The sequence below is a fragment of the Erithacus rubecula genome, assembly GCF_903797595.1.
Source record: "Erithacus rubecula genome assembly, contig: SUPER_Z_unloc_3, whole genome shotgun sequence".
In the NCBI taxonomy this organism is placed as follows: domain Eukaryota; kingdom Metazoa; phylum Chordata; class Aves; order Passeriformes; family Muscicapidae; genus Erithacus; species Erithacus rubecula.
Genome location: NW_027635944.1, coordinates 943,668 through 961,362, shown reverse-complemented (window position 1 = coordinate 961,362; position 17,695 = coordinate 943,668). Strand labels below are relative to the sequence as shown.

The following is a 17,695-nucleotide window of genomic DNA, read 5'->3' as shown; positions in this document are numbered from 1 at the left end:
TCCTTACTCTTATCTAACTCAAAAATGAAAAGTGATTGTATCTCTCAGTTCACACAAAAGTTGCCTATGTTTCGTGAGATAATAAACTTATAAAAACTGTGATCTCATAATGAACTTTGCTTTATAAAAAAGTCATTAAACAAACTCTGGGATTCTAGGATTTTATTTTCTTCTGCATAATCACAGAAAATTAATGATGAGTTGAAGTTGTGTGCTCAACTCCTTTAATGCAAATTAAAGGACCTCTCTAGTTCTGAATAAAGACAATAAAGATACACTGGTTTTGAAAGAAGGAAAATTAAGCTTTTGCTTTATGACTTTGTTAGCAAGTCTAAATATTATATTCAACCAATGAACCATTAACTCCAAAAGCTGCCACTGGCACCTAAAGTGATTCACATCTTTTTTTTTTGTTTTTTGCAGTGGTGAAGTTGTCTACTTTTAAAACACGGACAAGGTTGTACTTAGGTGTTGCTCTCTGTAGCCAACAATGGACAGGCACATTCAAAGCTGGTGGCCAGGGCCAGCTGTGAAGTTCAACCAGGCCAAGTGCCAAGTCCTGCTCTTGGTTCCAAACAGCCCCAGGCACCACCACAGGTGGGCACAGAGTGGCTGGAAAGTGCCCCAGGGAGAAGGACCTGGGGCTGCTGCTTGACAGCCTGATGAACAGGAGCCATCAGGGTGGGCAGGTGCCCAGGAAGGGCAATGGCATCCTGGCCTGTGTCAAGAACAGGGGCCAGCAGGACTAGGAGAGTGACTGTCTCCTGCACTTGGCCCTGGTGAAGCTGCGCCTGGAGTTCCAGTTCCAGTCTGGGCCCTGACTTCAAGAAAGACATTGAGCTGCTGGAACATGTCCAGAGAAGGGCAGTGGAGCTGGTGAAGCATCTGGAGCGTTTCAGTCCCATGAGGAGCTGCTGAGGGTTGGGATATTTAGCCTGGACAAAAGGAGCTCAGGGGACCCCTTATTGCTCTCTGCTGCTGCCTGGAAGGAGCTCACAGTAAGGTGGGGGTTGGCTGCTTCCCCGAGGCAACAGGATGAGAGAAGGTAGCCCCAGATTGCACAAGGGGAGGCTCAGGGTGGACATCTGAAAGAATTTCTTCACTGAAGGGGTTGTTTAAGCAGGGGAACAGATTGTTCTGGGAGGTGGTGGAGTCACTGTCCCTGGAGACATTCAAGAGAAAACAGAACGTGGCATTTAGTGCCATATTCTAGTTTACATGGTGCTCATCAGTCAAAGGTTGGACTTGATGACCTTGGTCTTACCCAGCCTAAATGGCTGTGTAATTCTGTAATAATATGCAAGATGACTTTGAACAACAGACATTCTTACTGGATATTTGCAATGAAAATAATGGTCCTTCCTCTCTTCTTGCCTTCCTATTCCCCCTCCTCTGCAATGTCTGCAGTGGTTAAGTCTGCTGATCACACATCCTCCAAACTGCATTTGGCATGTGGTGATAGGACAACAAAAGCTGTCCAAAAGGCAATTAGCAGACTGTGTTTGCAGGCTGTTTCAAGACTTCAGAGCCCTATAAACTTATTTTAACATTTGCAGTAATTGCAAAATATAAGTGGCTTTTTACCCAGAACAAATTTTCAATGAATCTCAGGAAACATGCAAAACTGAGTTGAAAGGAAGTTTTCTTTTAAAATGCTTGTTTTTATTCAACATCTTAGTTAAAGAAACAGCTGAACAAATCCTCATCAACTGAAGACAATATACATCTGTTGTGCCATAATTCAGTGTAACTGTTTTCCCATCAGGACTTGAGCCCAGCCAAGTAACTAAGCACCCAAATCCCCACAGATGTTTTACAACTTCCACAATCAGTTTGCAATAATAACAGCAAGCTAACCAAGCCTTCCAGTAAAAAGTCTCACAAGCTCTGTACGTGGTAATTTGTTTTGTGTGATTATTGCAGAGTTTAAATCAGAAAGAAAAGATCAATCCCTTTGGTACACTGGTTTGTCTTTTAGTGAGAGGCACCTATATCTTAGCAACACAGAAACTTGTAAAATATAAGAAACATGTCATAACCTGTAATAAAACTGAAGACCCAGATTACAATTTTACTAAAATTTTCTTTTCTACAGGTCACATCTCCATTTACACTATTTTAAAAGAAGGCTCAGACTTTCTAAGAAACTTGGTCATCAGAGGTTCTTAAATGTTTGGAAATGAGACACAGACTACAAACACATTAGAAGAAAATTAGCATTATTAATGGATATCTTGTTAACAACTTCCCATCAGAAAGATCATTAACTGGATTTGTTCAACTGCCAGTATTTTATGGCACATTGATGGAGACAATATTTTTTTCCCTTTTGCTTGATAGCCTTATATCCCTTTTGTGTCCAGAAATGCTTTCTGGTTTGAACTAAAAGATACTTATCTTGGTGGAGCAAATCCAACATCATTGTAAGCAGGTGCTCCTCTATATAAGGAGAATGTAATTGCTTTACCTCAACTCTAGTTTCTCCTCCAAGAATACCTCAGGAGGGCCCTTAAATCCCTGGAAAACAAGTGAGCTGAATGCTAGTTCAGCATGATATGATTCAAAATTTTTACACTCTATCTGACCTGTAGAGAGGGAACACAACCACTGTATATTCACATGTGTAGCTTATGAGGGAAAGGAACAATGCATGCCAAGTAGAGGTCAGCAGCAGCAAAGCTCTTAAACATATTCACCTAGAGGAAGAGGAAACTTAACCTACATTCCCTGGAACTTCCTCTTAACTCTGATTTTCTGCAGATTTATTGAGCTTCCTGAAGTCTTATTTCCAAATGGTGATCCCTTTAAAATGTGGCACTTCAAGTGAAGTTTATACACTGTTACTAATTTCCAGCTTTCTTTTCGGAAGAAATTTTAAAAAAGCACAAGTATCTAGTCTTTGCTGTTTCTATTACCTGCATACTGTGTTCATCTGAATCAGTTTTTATACTATATTTAGAAAAGACTGTGAGTCAGCTAATATGCTGGGAGGGTCTTTTGTATTACTGCACATTCCTAATGCTTCATAATTAATAAACTATTAAGAAGCCACTGTTTCTTCTGCAGAATTTTTCAAAGCCACATCAAAGCTATTGCAGGTAGTGTGACTATTCCACTTAAAAATGAAACTTTTCCAGAAGGCAACTCTTATTTCTATCAGTGGACTAACTCTCTTCTGACTCTGGCTGACAACTCGAGGGATCTGATATTGTAACTGCTGGTACACGGTTAAATGCCATGTTCACATCAGACAACCTGTTCATCTGACCAGTTCTGATTTTCTAAACCATTCTGACAGAGTAGCTTTGTGCATAAAGGCTCTTCACCTGAGGGAAATTTTTTTTTCTGCATCACTGTAACCTTATCCTGGATGTGGTATTATCTACCCTAATTTTGCTTACCCAGCAGGAAAACAGAAAGCTGATGTGAGGATGATGTTGTGTGCTCTGGGTAATCTGAAATGCATCTGTGTTCACAATTGATTTGGATCAAACTTGTACTGATCCAGCAGAGAATAGATGCAGTATTTTCAATAATGGAAACAGTCTCAATTCTGCCTGCTCGTATTTTTGAACTGTCCTCTGATGTACAAATAGGTAAACATGTTTCTGTTTTCACAGATGGGCTCTATTTTAGGATCTATTTCAAAAGGCAACAATTAATGAGTTTGAGCTACAAGTCTTTCAGCTAAAAGCCAATATACCAATCCCATGACTTCATCAAAAGTTCAGAATAAACCTCACTAGAAGTGTTATAAGCTGTCACAGGCTACATCCCAGGAGACATGCAGATGACATATTGACAATCATTGCCACAAACTAAGCTGAAGACACTAATTGAACCAGCAAGGACTAAGAATTTACAGAAAACACCTGAAACCTCTTGGCTGAATGAGCAAAAATATGTGATCAAACATTGATTTTCAGGCAATAATCTTATCACCTACAGGGATCAAACAACCACAGACATACAAAAAAATGCATTATGTTTTGAGAGTGTTTCATTTGGGATCAATATGCAAGGCACTATTACTGATGTGTAATTTTACTTATGGTTTGTCAAAGTTCATCACTTAAGAGCTCCGAATCTGTGAGAAAACCCCAGTGTCCTAATTCCAGAGTCATGTTTTCATCAGAAGTTTGACTTTCTATTTTTTGATGTGTACTGAGAGGTGGCATTCCAGAGAGCACTGTAGAAGGGCCATCACAGACAAAATCCTTCAGTATTGATATTGAATGAACTCTCTACAACTGAGCTTTACTAGTGAGACTTGTTCATACAAATCTCCTTCTCTTGTTGAGAAGGGTCTGAATGCACCATTTAGCACAAATGGCTCTTTAGTTATGTGTTTTTTTCTGTGGGAGATTGTTTCACATACCTCCAATCTTGGCATTAAAGGCGATTCCTACTGTGCAGTGTGAGTTGTTTGCCGTGGCTGCCACTTCTCCAGCACAACGGGTTCCATGCCTGCAGTCAGACAAACATTTTTCCAAGTAAGCACAAACCACTGGGATTAAAGGCCTTGATTTTCCTTATTCGCAGGTGCTAATGAACAAGTATCTACCACGTCTTGTGCTATTTAACCCCTCACAGTAATTTACACCCATGTTACCCATATTGCTCTGAACATGTTTTAACATTACCACAATCACTTTAAACTCTTCGTGCCTACTGGAAACACTCACAGCTTGTAACAAACACGTACAGCAATGACACATAACTCACAGCAACAGAAAGGAGTCTTAGATATTTGGTTCTTAATTTTGAAATGTTTGTTCAGAATTCTCTAACAACCACTCCTATTGCTAGTATGTTTATGTTCATCCAACCTCCAGCACGATCAATATGCCATGAGGAAGCTGAGGTTGCACCAATGCACACACTGCTGTTCAGAAGTGAGGCTAAGACAGTATGCCAGCCATGCCCAAAGCTCAGGCACATCTTGGTCTCGCCTTGGCCCAGCCCTTCAAGCCTGCTTGCCTTTCTTGGAGCAATACAAATGTCAGAAGCATCCTTCACATCAGATGTATGCTTTGTGCCTGGAAGCAGAACTGAGCTGCTCAATTTCAAGAAGCTGCTGAAGGAAAAAATGAAACGTCCAGTGGTTGCTTACCCCCTTCCCCACAGTGCAAAGCTACAGTGGAATGCTTTGCCCAGCCCTGATCCATGTGCTCTACAAAGTGACAGTGGCCATCCATTAGTCCCTATGGTGGGAAAGCTGCCCCTACATTTTGTGGTGTTTGCCTTTAACCTGGATTTCACAGGGTGCTTTCTACTAATAAGTCACACTCTCATCCTTTTGCAGCTCCACTGCAGAAATGTGACACAAGCAAGATGGAGCAGGCAAGGAACTTTAGAGGGTGTCATGAAGTTTCACACCAGACAGTGTAAGAGACAGGGAGTTAAGATCTAGACAGGAAGATAATACAAAACTTGGGTAGCCAAAAAGAAAGAAGTTTAAGTCAAAGAAACAAAGAAAACTATGTAACAACCACTTCAGAGGAGGCTAGCTGAGACTAGGTGTGTACACAGACACTCTTCTCCTGGTAGTGCTTGCAGACACATCTGGAGAACACAGGTGCTTTTTAAATTAAAGTTCATGCTCATATTATGGACAAGAATCACTGCTGCTTTCTCTTGGTACAACTTGTTTTGAGTAGAGTCATTCCTTTTCTATTATTATTAGAGTAATTTTTTCCCCCTTACCCTTTTAAGACACTTGGATGGGAGACACTAAGATGATTGGTTTGGAATGGATGAATGAAAAACAAGAACAACACGTAGGACTAGGAAAAAAGAGAAGAAACGAAAAAATAAGCAATATAATGATCAACACTAAACTGTCAAAATATCAAAGAATGTAGTTCAGTTTACTTGACAAGTAAGATATATGTAAGCTCTGAGAAAAGTGTAATCTTTATTCACAAAATCAAACTGACAAGTTGGAAACTAATTAATTCTACAGTTGGCTCAAAATTTCACAATTATATTATCAATTAATTTCCTATTGATCTGTCACAATTCATTACTTGGTTACCAAACTTGACCAGAGAACTTTTCAAGACTAAATTTGAAGTTTGTTTTTCATATGAAGACTAATATTAAAGCCTGATTCTTCTTCATTTGAAACTGTTTGACTTTAATTGGTAAATAAATGTCTTACTCACTTACAGAATTATTTTGAAAAGCCTGAAGTAAATAATTCAAAAATCACAGATGAAAACAAATCTTGAAAAGATTCTTCTTTATTTTCAAGTATTCTCATATAGTCTTCTAGCTCTGTGTTTGAAGTAATTAAATGTCTTAATATCTAAATTAAAAGACCTGTCTCTAAAAGTTTTCCAAGGCATTAAATCCAAACATCCTTTCTTTTCAAAATGATTTTGTTAGGTGCCACACACAAGTTTTGAGGCATTGTCACTCAAACATCAAAGCACATATGACTAGAAATGCAGAAATACCTGCTGACATCAGTTTAGGGAATATAATCCATTAATAAATCATTCCCTGCCTGGTGAAAGGCATGTGGCTAAACTGCAGCTTCCCAGATGGAGACTGCATTGCCAAGAAATGGGTACCAAGTTTGGGAAGAAGTGATGGGAGGAAGGTCTTTCAGTAGAGAAAGTGAATGGACAGAAGCCACACCTGGAGGAGGGAGGCTGCCTGGAGAAGAATGGAACAAACAGCTCAATTATCTCCTTGGCTCCAAATGGAGAATATGGACATCTGCTACTTTGGTAGCTACATCCAACAGGTCCTGTCAAAAAGATTCAATTTCCACTGTACCATCCAACATGCTGGTTTATGTGCACAATATCAGCTCTGCTCACACCTCTTGGGATGCCCATTTTCCCAGAAGGGGAAATTTCTTACACATAAAGACTATGAAATTAGTACTAAATATTACTACCTACGCATTAGGACTAAGAAATAAAAATCCAACTGAGTCATTATTATAAATTAGAGCAGAATCACAGGGATGTAAACTGTAACATGAACTAAACTATGTGGTTGATGGAGATTGACAATTACAGGAATAAAAGGACTTTAGATGTTATAACAATTTTCAATCCTATGGAAAGAGAAAGAATGGAAATTTGGGTAGCTGTTGGTATTCGTAGGAAAATAACTTGAGTTGGAATTTATTTTTTGCAAAATTCTTCTTTAGTAAACTTCCAAATGTTTTCAAAGTTGTCTCTTAAACATCCTCAGCAGGAAGTGTGGTATCTGAAGGGTTACAATGTACTAACAGCTAGAGAAAAAACATATTTTAACAGCAGTCATTAGAAATGCACTTTATTGCATCCCAGATTAATGTCTTATATAGTGCCAAAAAATATTATTTTAGGGTTGTTCATATATAAATGTTGTCTAATAATCTGGAGGGTGGAAAACACTTTGACACTAGGTTGGGATGCTGTTCTAGGAACATCTGAATAAAGATATAATAAAGAACTGTCACATGTTAAAAGCATAGGCAAGCAAAATATCAATTTTTTTGCCTTTAAAACATCATCTGCTACAGCTGAAAAACAGCAATAATAAAGCTACTTCCCAAAGGACAGATATTTGGATATTAACAGCAGAGAAAGATGACAGAGTAAATATGAAAAACAAGTTACACAAATCTTCAATGTGAGATACCAAGAAAAATGCCAAAGACCTGGGTGTCATCACATGCAGGACACTGTTTCTCAGCATCACGGTGTTGTAATGTGGTTACAGCACAGGACTGGAAGATCTCCAGTCAATGTCCCCAGGGCTAATGACTTTTTGTATGATTATGGGAAGTTGGTTTTAGAACAACTTGAAAATATCTATTTCACACAAAATCAAAGATGACAGCATTAAAACAAACACATGGAACACTTCACACGTCAGACACGCAAATTTTAAACTTAACAGCATGGGCAACAGCAATGCTGACTTGCCACTCTCTTAGCATTTGGAAGCTATTAACAGTTAATTTGTCACAAGTGTGAAGTTCTGATACAAGCCTAGGAAAGGAATATGCCTCTAAAATTTAATTAGCATTTTACAGTTTTGTTTTTGTGAGTGGGCAAATTAACTGACCGTATAAAACAGATAAGCCTTTTTGCATTATTTTCAAAACAAACAATGAATAGATGGTTTGATGGAGCCAACGAAATAAGATGTAGAATAAAAAATAAATTTAAAAAGTCAGCAAATAATATGTTTAGCCAAGTATATAGTTTAATGTATTTTTTTCTTACTGATGTCTTAATATTCTTTAATCCATGGGAAAATTTTTATTTAGCCTCCTTTCTGGAAGGATAAAAACATTGGTGAGAAGAAACAAAACAATTCAGTCACCAGGAAACAGCAAAACTTTCAGCTGAGCATTTTTTCTCATATTGCCTTTCATACTAACTGCACAGTAACCTTCTTTAGGTGGGCAATCCAATTCTTGCTCTTAAGTTACTAAAACAAATCATAAGTAAAACCTGTACAGATTAGTTCCCATGCTCTGGAATTAAACCTATTCAACAGTAACATCAAGGCTAGTATTACCTTGGAAGAGTATATGACTACCTAGACATACCTAATGAAAAGCACTACTTTGTCTACTTTTAAAATGAAGCATATGAGGCTGCTTAGACTTCAAGATTCCCCTGCCATATAAACAAAAATTTCTTTTTATAACCAAATGCAGGTTGGTTGAGAGGCTGTAGAAAGGGTGGAAAATCCTAGAACGAGGAGGTTACAGGCAATTCTATTAGTCTCTTTTTTTGTACAGCCTAAAGAATGGAGGAGAAAAGGAGGCTCAGGGGAGCCTTTGTCAGGGTGCAGCCAGGAGGGGATCAGTCTCTTCCCCCAGGAAACTGCAACAGAATAAACAATCTTAAGAAGCGCTGGGAGGTGGAGTTTAGGCCGGACATTAGGAAAAATTTCTTCACAAAGGAGTGGTGGGGCATTGGAATGGTCTGCATTCAGGGAGGCAGTGGAGCCACCATCCCTGGAGGTGTTTAAGGAAAGACTGGACATGGCTCTCAGTATCATGGTATAGTTGACAGGTGGTGATGGATCATAGGCTGGACTCAATCTCAATGTTCTTCTCCAAACCAGTTAATCCTGTGATTCTGCAGTGCAAATACTTGGGAAGAACAAAATACCTGTCTACACATTTCTCATTCATAATCTCTGAGATTAGATGGCTTTATCACTTTGATCACGACATACAGAAAAAAAAAGGACAAACAAAAGTCCAAGTTCAAATCTTGGCCAACAAAATAATAAGAGGAAAGCTACCTTACACATCTTAATAAGGGAAAAATGACAAAATCAGGAATGTGTTTTTATACAAGAAATAAAATGGAAGTACTTTTAAAAATAGTTAATGTAGCTAATTCTTTCCACTTGGGATTACTAGTTCAACACAAAAATTAAATTCTCTGTTACAGTCTGCAACAGTCGCAGTGACTAGAACACAATTCTACAACAGAAGATTTTGCCGTATCCTAATAATATTACTTGCTTAACTTGGAATAAGAGCAGGGTAAGACTGTACTCTTGCCCAATACAAGCATCCTTGAAACTTCCCAAGGCAACTGCTAAAAGTAACAAACAGAATAAACCACTTTCCCAGTACATCTCCTCCTTTGGGATAATGGCCCTCTCTCACATATCAATACTGCCAGAAGATGACAGCAGTAAAGTAACCTACACTGGGTCATTCAGGACTTCAGGTATCTTGGCTGAAATCCACAGTACTTCCACAAAATAGAAATACCTTGCTTCTTTGGGGAGAAGACAAAATAAAGGTGGGTATATGACTGCTCCTCCATTTTTAGAAAACCACTACAAGTTTTCTTGTAAGGCTTGACATAACTCTAATTCTAGTGGAAAGATATAAACATAAGTGTATGTAAATGAGCAAAAACCTTTGCTGACAGCTTCTTATCCTATGTCAACAGTATTTTACTTTACTTTAATTTGCCCTTGTTCACCTGAAATATTTCTACCTTACATAAGTACATTCAGGACGACATTTGGAAAATGATGCCTCACAGTAATTCTTTGCATAAAAAATAGGGATAATGAGCACAGTTTAAGGCTCTGTTAATGTCTTTTGAGTCTAAAATTAATCCTAATTTGGGAACAAGGCCTCAGATTGCAAACCAAGTTAGTGTCACTCCCAATGTTACTTTAGAGAAATTAGAAACTCTTGGTGTACTTTATGAATGGTTACTAATAATTTAATCTTCTGGTCTATTTCTTCTTTTGCTAATTAACTGCAACCAGTGTTTCTGAATATACAGCTATCCAAAGTCAATGATCTATTACAATTTTCAACGGGCTATGAAAGCTTTAGAATACAAACTGGAACATGACATAATTATTATTTTGGCTATGCCATGCATTTGTTATTCCAAGGAAAATCCACCCATATTTACCCAAGGTATCCTCAGAAAACACAGTCTTGGACACAATGAATAAAGCTTGTTAGAAAGTCGCTGCTGAAAATTCCAAATGTACCACTTACAGTGAACACTTTTGTAGCTGGGAAAGGTTACTACATACTGGCTGCACTATGTTATCTGCACAGTAAGAAGAGCTTTCGTGGAGATGGATACAGGTGAAGCAGTTTGTCACCTTGTTTTTTGAAAAACTGAATTTACTAATTTACTAAACCAGGCAAATTTGATTTTGCACTTGCATGCATTTCATCACTTTTACTATAACATCTAAAGTCTTTAAAAAGTAATACTTTTTGGATGTAAGAAGACACTTTTATTCTTATTCTACTGAAGAGGTACTGAGAGCTTGAACTGCAAATCCAAGACTAAAAGAAACACCTCTACCAGAATAGACGCATCTTAAAAATAACTTTCACAACAAATATTTGAATTCTACACACTTTTCTTTGTTCTGTACGTAAATCACCATATAACATCTGTAAACAAAGACAGGAGCAAAGCTTTGGACTGCAGTTTCTTACCAACCTTGCAGAAGCTAGCTAACTACATCTAAACCATAAGAGGCAGGAATACTTAGATGAGAAGCAAAAATGTTTCCCTTTTTCTTCCCCATTACTGCTTGCCTATGGTAAAGGTTTGCCTTGTGAAACAGAAGAATTGATACCACAACCTAATTGAGCATGAAGAAACCAAGTGATGTAATTTATTTGGTCTAAGATTTTAATCTATTTGTTCTTATAGCTGCCAAGTTGATTTCTACGGTTTTCAGAGATCCTTGAACTGCTTTGGAGATAGATTTGTATATTTGAGGTGTCCTGTATACCTGTAGATCCCACAAATTCCTCTAACAAATGTATCTGCTGTTGTTATATATAATACCTGAAATTATATGAATTAAAGGAATCAAAGGAGTAAAGTTGGTTTTCTACTTTCCTTCATTTTTTTTCCACCTCCATCGTCCTGCCAGTTATGTGGAGCTTTACAAAGACAAATGGACAAGCACAGCAACTGTGGGACCATCAACCCTGCAACAGCTCCATGTTTTAATACTTCCCTGGACTATAGGACCTTTATATCAGAATGTGTCTACTACATATGCAAAATGTAACTCATACCACCACAGCTCCCATGGGCCACTTCACAGTGAAACTTGCAGGAATAATGCTTTACATATCTGTTGCCATCAAGAAGCTTTCCAAAGCTATTAGTTACTAAACTGTGGATAATGAGCACATTTTTAAAAGGCTGAGATATTGATCCTGGCAGACATTTAACTCCCACCCAGACACTAACTCCCTCCTTCTCATTGGGATTAGTGGGAGAACTGAAAGAGCAAATGAGAGAAAAACTTCAATAAATAAAGGAAAAGGAAATAAATAAAACAGAATCGAATGAGCCATAGGCAATTACTTGTGGCATGTACCACAAGCAGATTTAGTGCTCAGGAACTCTCCAATTAACACTTACTTTGGCAATAACCCCCCAGCTTTAATATGGAGCACACTGTTCCATGTCCTGGGTTATATCCCATCAGCTGGAATTTGCTGTCCCCAGCTGTGTCACTTTGCAGCCTCTTGTCCCTGACCAGCTTCCGTGAATGAGAGGGCAATGTGAGAAACTGAGCAGGCCTTGGTGCTGTGTAAGCACAGCTCAGCAGGATCTAAAATATGCATTATCAACACTGTTTTGGTCACAAATATAAAACATAGAACCATGACTTAAACTAGTGTCGATGTTATTTCAACAGAATCATAGAACCATTAAAGTTGGAAAAGACTTTCAGGACAAGTGAGGTCTACCTTTGACTGATGAGCACCATGTAAACTAGAATATGGCACTAAGTGCCACGTTCTGTTTTCTCTTGAATGTCTCCAGGGACAGTGACTCCACCACCTCCCAGAACAATCTGTTCCCCTGCTTAAACAACCTCTTCAGTGAAGAAATTCTTTCAGATGTCCACCCTGAGCCTCCCCTTGTGCAATCTGGGGCTACCTTCTCTCATCCTGTTGCCTCGGGGAAGCAGCCAACCCCCACCTTACTGTGAGCTCCTTCCAGGCAGCAGCAGAGAGCAATAAGGGGTCCCCTGAGCTCCTTTTGTCCAGGCTAAATATCCCAACCCTCAGCAGCTCCTCATGGGACTGAAACGCTCCAGATGCTTCACCAGCTCCACTGCCCTTCTCTGGACATGTTCCAGCAGCTCAATGTCTTTCTTGAAGTCAGGGCCCAGACTGGAACTGGAACTCCAGACGCAGCTTCACCAGGGCCAAGTGCAGGAGACAGTCACTCTCCTAGTCCTGCTGGCCCCTGTTCTTGACACAGGCCAGGATGCCATTGCCCTTCCTGGGCACCTGCCCACCCTGATGGCTCATGTTCATCAGGCTGTCAAGCAGCAGCCCCAGGTCCTTCTCCCTGGGGCACTTTCCAGCCACTCTGTGCCCACCTGTGGTGGTGCCTGGGGCTGTTTGGAACCAAGAGCAGGACTTGGCACTTGGCCTGGTTGAACTTCACAGCTGGCCTTAGATTATCAATCCAACTTGTGCACATCACTCTGCAGAGTCTGCCTGCCCTTCAGCAGACCAACACGCATCCAACCTGGCATTGTCCAAAAAATTTACCCACTTTACATCCAATGACCTCACCCAAAGTATCAGTAAAGATATTAAGCAGGACTGGGTTTAACACTGAGCCTTGCAAACACCACTAGTGACTGGATGCCAATGGGATGGAGCATCAATCATGACCACATCCTGGTCCTGGACATCCAGTCAGGTTTTCAAGCCAGGGAAGAGTGCACCTGTCCAAGCTGTGAGCTGTCAGCTTTTACAGGAGAATGACATGGGAGTATTAATGGATTTCCTGCAGTCCAGACAAACAACATCCACAGCCTTTCTATCATCCATCTTCAGGCAGGTCAAGCAGGACGTACCTTTCCCAAAGCCCTGCTGCCTAGGCCTGATCCCTTAGCTGTCCTGTGTGTGTCGTGTGAGCACATTCAGGAGGATCTGTTTGTAACCCTGCTGGCTACCAAAGTCAGGATGAGAGGCCTGGAGTTCCTTGGAACTTCCTTACAGCCCATCTTGGGGATGAGTGCCACAGTGGCCAACTTCCACTCATTGGAGATCTCCCTGGTGAGCCAGGACTGATGAACAATACCAGAGAGCAGCTCAGCGAGCTCTTTCAACAGCTCCTGCAGTACATTTGGATTAATTCCACTCAGTCCCATAGATTTGTGAGTTTCCAAGTGGCACAGGCAGTCTGTCACTACTTTGCTCCACATTGCAGTGGGTTCACTCTGCTTTTTGTCCCTATCCACCAGTTTAGGGGGTTGGTTGTCTTTACTGTTAAAGAGTGAGGCAAAGGTGGCATTAAGTATCTCAACCTCTTCCTCACCGTTGGTGATATTCCCTGCCAAGTCCAAGAAAGAATGGTGATTTTCCTTGGCCTTCATTCTGCTCTTAATGTATTTATAAAAACACTTTCTATTGTCTTTTACAGGAGTAGCCAGATTCAGCTCCAGTTGAGATTTCACTTTTCCAGTTTTTCTTCTACATGACCTAACATCACTGTATTCTTCCTGAGTTTTCTGCTTGGTCTCCCAAGGGCCATAAAACCTCTTTTTTTATCTGAGTTCCTGCAAAAGCTCCCTGCTACACCAGGCAAATTTTCCTCCTTGATGGCAAATAGGAAAGGTCTGCTCCTCTATCTTTAAAACTTCCATCTTAAACTATGTCCATCCTTCCTGGACCCCTTTATTATTAAGAACTAATCACCTTAAATTTCATGTCCAGAAGCCATCTCTGTTACAGACACATTCTGTACTTAGATATCTTATTTTTCAGACTATATTTCTGTTTCATAAGATTTGTATGATAGTATATTATCATTCACTGACTCATGTTTTTCATCCTCACTGATACCAATCTGTATCATGTGAAGATATCTCAGGGACTTAAGCAACCTCCTTTTACTTAAAATCTCCACACTACTGTGTAATGAAAGCCCCAAAGAAACAGAAAACACAAACTTCTCAAAAATACAATTCTACTGAAATCACACCTAAGCAGAAATGAAAAACAGCTTGTGAATACAAAAATGTGAATCTAGAGTTTCATGCCTAAGTCTCCTTGGCAGGAAAAGAAGTCCTGGAAGTCTCGGGAGATCCGAAGAACAGTTAAGGAAAACCTTCTTAGGGAAAATTTTCTTTCATGCAAGGAAGACACTAACAGATGCAAGGATCCTAAAGTCACAACACAAAAGTGAGGAACAATACAATGATGTGAATAGGTCATGGATGAATTTCCATCTAGTCTACATACTCCATTTTTCATAGCGGATGACTGCTGTGACATTTTAAAGAAATTAAAATTATGTAACTCTGGATCTGCACCATATTCCAGCTCAGAGACACTCTTCCTACCCATCTTGAATTCTGAGTGCAATTTCAACTGCACTGTGCAAGATATGTACCATGCTTAATCCTAAATTTCATTTGATGCTGTTCTGCATTAAACGGAGCTTTTATTTCTCCTCTGAGACACATTTCAAAGATGAATGAGGAAATTGTTAAAATTAGTTCAAGTCCTACTTTCATCTGTGTTGATAATTGCTTTTTAATGAAACTTATGTCACTGATTCAGCAGGAGCAAAGTTTCCTTTTACTTAGAAAAAGGGTTTCAGCATAAGAAGTTTAATTCTCACACACTCACTTCAGTGCAGAACAAGTTACAGCTGTTCATCTTATGTTCATGGAGTCTTAGGAAGAGAAGTGCAGGGTCATAAGTTTGGGCTAAAAGGAGAAATAAAACATACCTTCTCACTACATTGTCTTTGCCACTCCTCAAAAAACTTAGCCAACAGCCTTACCATCACACATTTTGACTAAGTAAAAAAGCTATAGTCTCCTCCCCAGTTTTCTTACAGCAGAGATTTGACGATTGTTTTGAGTCTGTAAAGCAGTATAAGTCATTTTTGAACAAGGTTAAACATATACTTGTCAGAGCAATCTACATCTGTGATATCCATGCCTTTACTTCTACATCTGAATTCCTCTATCTTGATTATTTTCCTTCAGAAAAAGTAAAAAAGGTAATTTGTCTTCAAGGCAGAAATCTGACTTTGATACAGTGCCTAAGGTAATAATCTGACTGTATCTCTAAGAAAAATGACAGAATCACAGAAATGTAAACCAAGGCTATAAAAATAAACCTGCCAACAGCAATAACCTTACAAATGCACATACTTTCATTTTTTTAAAAAATTGAAAATTTCTTTTAAAATCCCCCCTAGCAATGCCATTAAGACTTTAGTTTCTATCATAACTTTGCAAACTTCAACCATTAATAGTACGATATTTATTAAAATTTCCATTTAAAAGCTTTTGACATTGGATTTGCAATTGCTCTATCAAATGTGTAATTAGAGGTCTGCCACAAACATTAGAAGGGTAATCAATGCTATACTTGTGCTGGCTGAAAAGTCTAAATGAACCACATTTTGTACTACCTTTGACTGTGCTGACTAATTATGAAATCATCTGGCAAAATCAATTACCACATATGTAACATGGATCCATTCCTTAACTTTCTCCTAATACCTGTAATATCTGAAAAGCAGAACACAGAAAGTGCTCTCAAATTGTATTCAGCTGTACACGCATGTATACGTGCATGCAACTTGAAACTGGTTTAACATTTTACCACATCAAAACTAGACTACAGTAGCTGCAAATTCCCCCCTGCTAAATTCAAAACCTCAAAATACAGACATATACTTAGAAAAAATACCTACTCTGGGAAAAAGAACGTCTGAAAAAACCTTTCCCATCTAACTCTCAATATAAAAGGATTCAGGGAAGTTTGTATCCCTTCTATTGTTGACTTTGGATTGTAAGGGAATATCTGAGTCATTGTGATCAGTAATTTACATAAAAGCACTAGAAGCAGTTGCATAATGCTTCAGAACTTAATTTTATTTGTGAGCTCATTGTCTGGTACTTCAGTAATTAGAAACAGAGAGAAGGCTTTCCTTAAGTGTGGTGGTCAAATGCTTTGAGACCATGAGTCTTATAAATCATTTAAGGGAGGAGCACTGGTCCTCAAACACCAGTTAAGGAGTAAACAATACTGCTCAGTGACTGATACCAGGGTATAGAAAAAAGACTATTTTTACATCTTTCAGCTGGAATTCTAGCTGAATTCGGTTTTATTTATTGCTCTGTTTCACTTTTCTCACTTTCAATGACTACTCAAGGAATTGTCTTTCCTGTGGCTCTCAAAAATTGTAAATTATACCACTTACGGTTGTCAGACAGGACTATGTAACACAGTGTGAAAACATAATGAGCAGATTATAAGAGTTTAACAAAAAGACAATTTTGGCAGTCTGACAAAATTTTCATGATGAGATTTTCCACTGTTGAAGCTGGAACCTGGACAAAAAGGCTACTTAATCAAGGCCTGTACTCCAGTTAATTTTTTGTCAATATGAAATGCTGTCATCAAGGACTGATCATAAACACCACTGATGAGGGGCACCTAACATGGGTAGGTGAATTGACTTAACAGACTGCCCCTCCTCTAGCCTGGCTAATTGTTCTCAGCTTCCAGCAATTCTAAGGTCCCACTTACTTTTGGAAAACTTCAAATGAACAGAAATTTCATTCTGAAACAGCAAAGCACAAGAACGTCAAAACATCAACTGTTAGTTTATTGTCTGTTCTGTTTTAATGCACACTTTATCTTTTCCCATAGGTTAAACACCTGTTTTGCATTAAAAGAAAAACATTATCAAATGCAGTATGTAGTGAGGATTTGTGCTCCATGTTTTTACAACAATTTCCTTTCAAGAAAAGAAAGTTTTCCACTAAAACATTGTACACACATGTTTTTGGTTCAACCCCGAGAGAGAAGAAATGAAGCACGTATGATTGCCCCTGAGGTATGACAATTTAAGGATAAGCATGTTGTACAACAGCACCCAAAGACCAGAAGTAACAGGGAAAGTGAAGAAAAAAATTGCTCCAAATAAATCTGTAAAATTATTGCACTTAATCACAGTACAATTCTGCAAGCCACAAGTTTATCTTCCTTATTTTTACAATTTTACACTGGAACCTTTAACTACTGGTAAGCAACAACTACTGGCAAGATCTAGTATGTCATGCAGAAAGATATTATCCATGCTCCATCATGGTCCATGGCACTTGGCTGGGTCATGGCTTAGTTCTGGCCAGGAGAGTGTTAACTTTTGCAGCAGCC

General features: G+C 38.9%; 1 protein-coding gene across 1 annotated transcript in view; it reads right to left on the bottom strand.

The window, feature by feature from the left end:
• The window catches only part of PCSK5 (proprotein convertase subtilisin/kexin type 5), a 175,844-nt gene that overhangs the window by 74,376 nt on the left and 83,773 nt on the right, over positions 1-17,695 (bottom strand). The window contains exon 6 of the mRNA XM_079331357.1: positions 4,379-4,467. Coding sequence (XP_079187483.1) covers positions 4,379-4,467 — 89 coding nt within the window. The remainder of the gene's footprint in view (positions 1-4,378; positions 4,468-17,695) is intronic.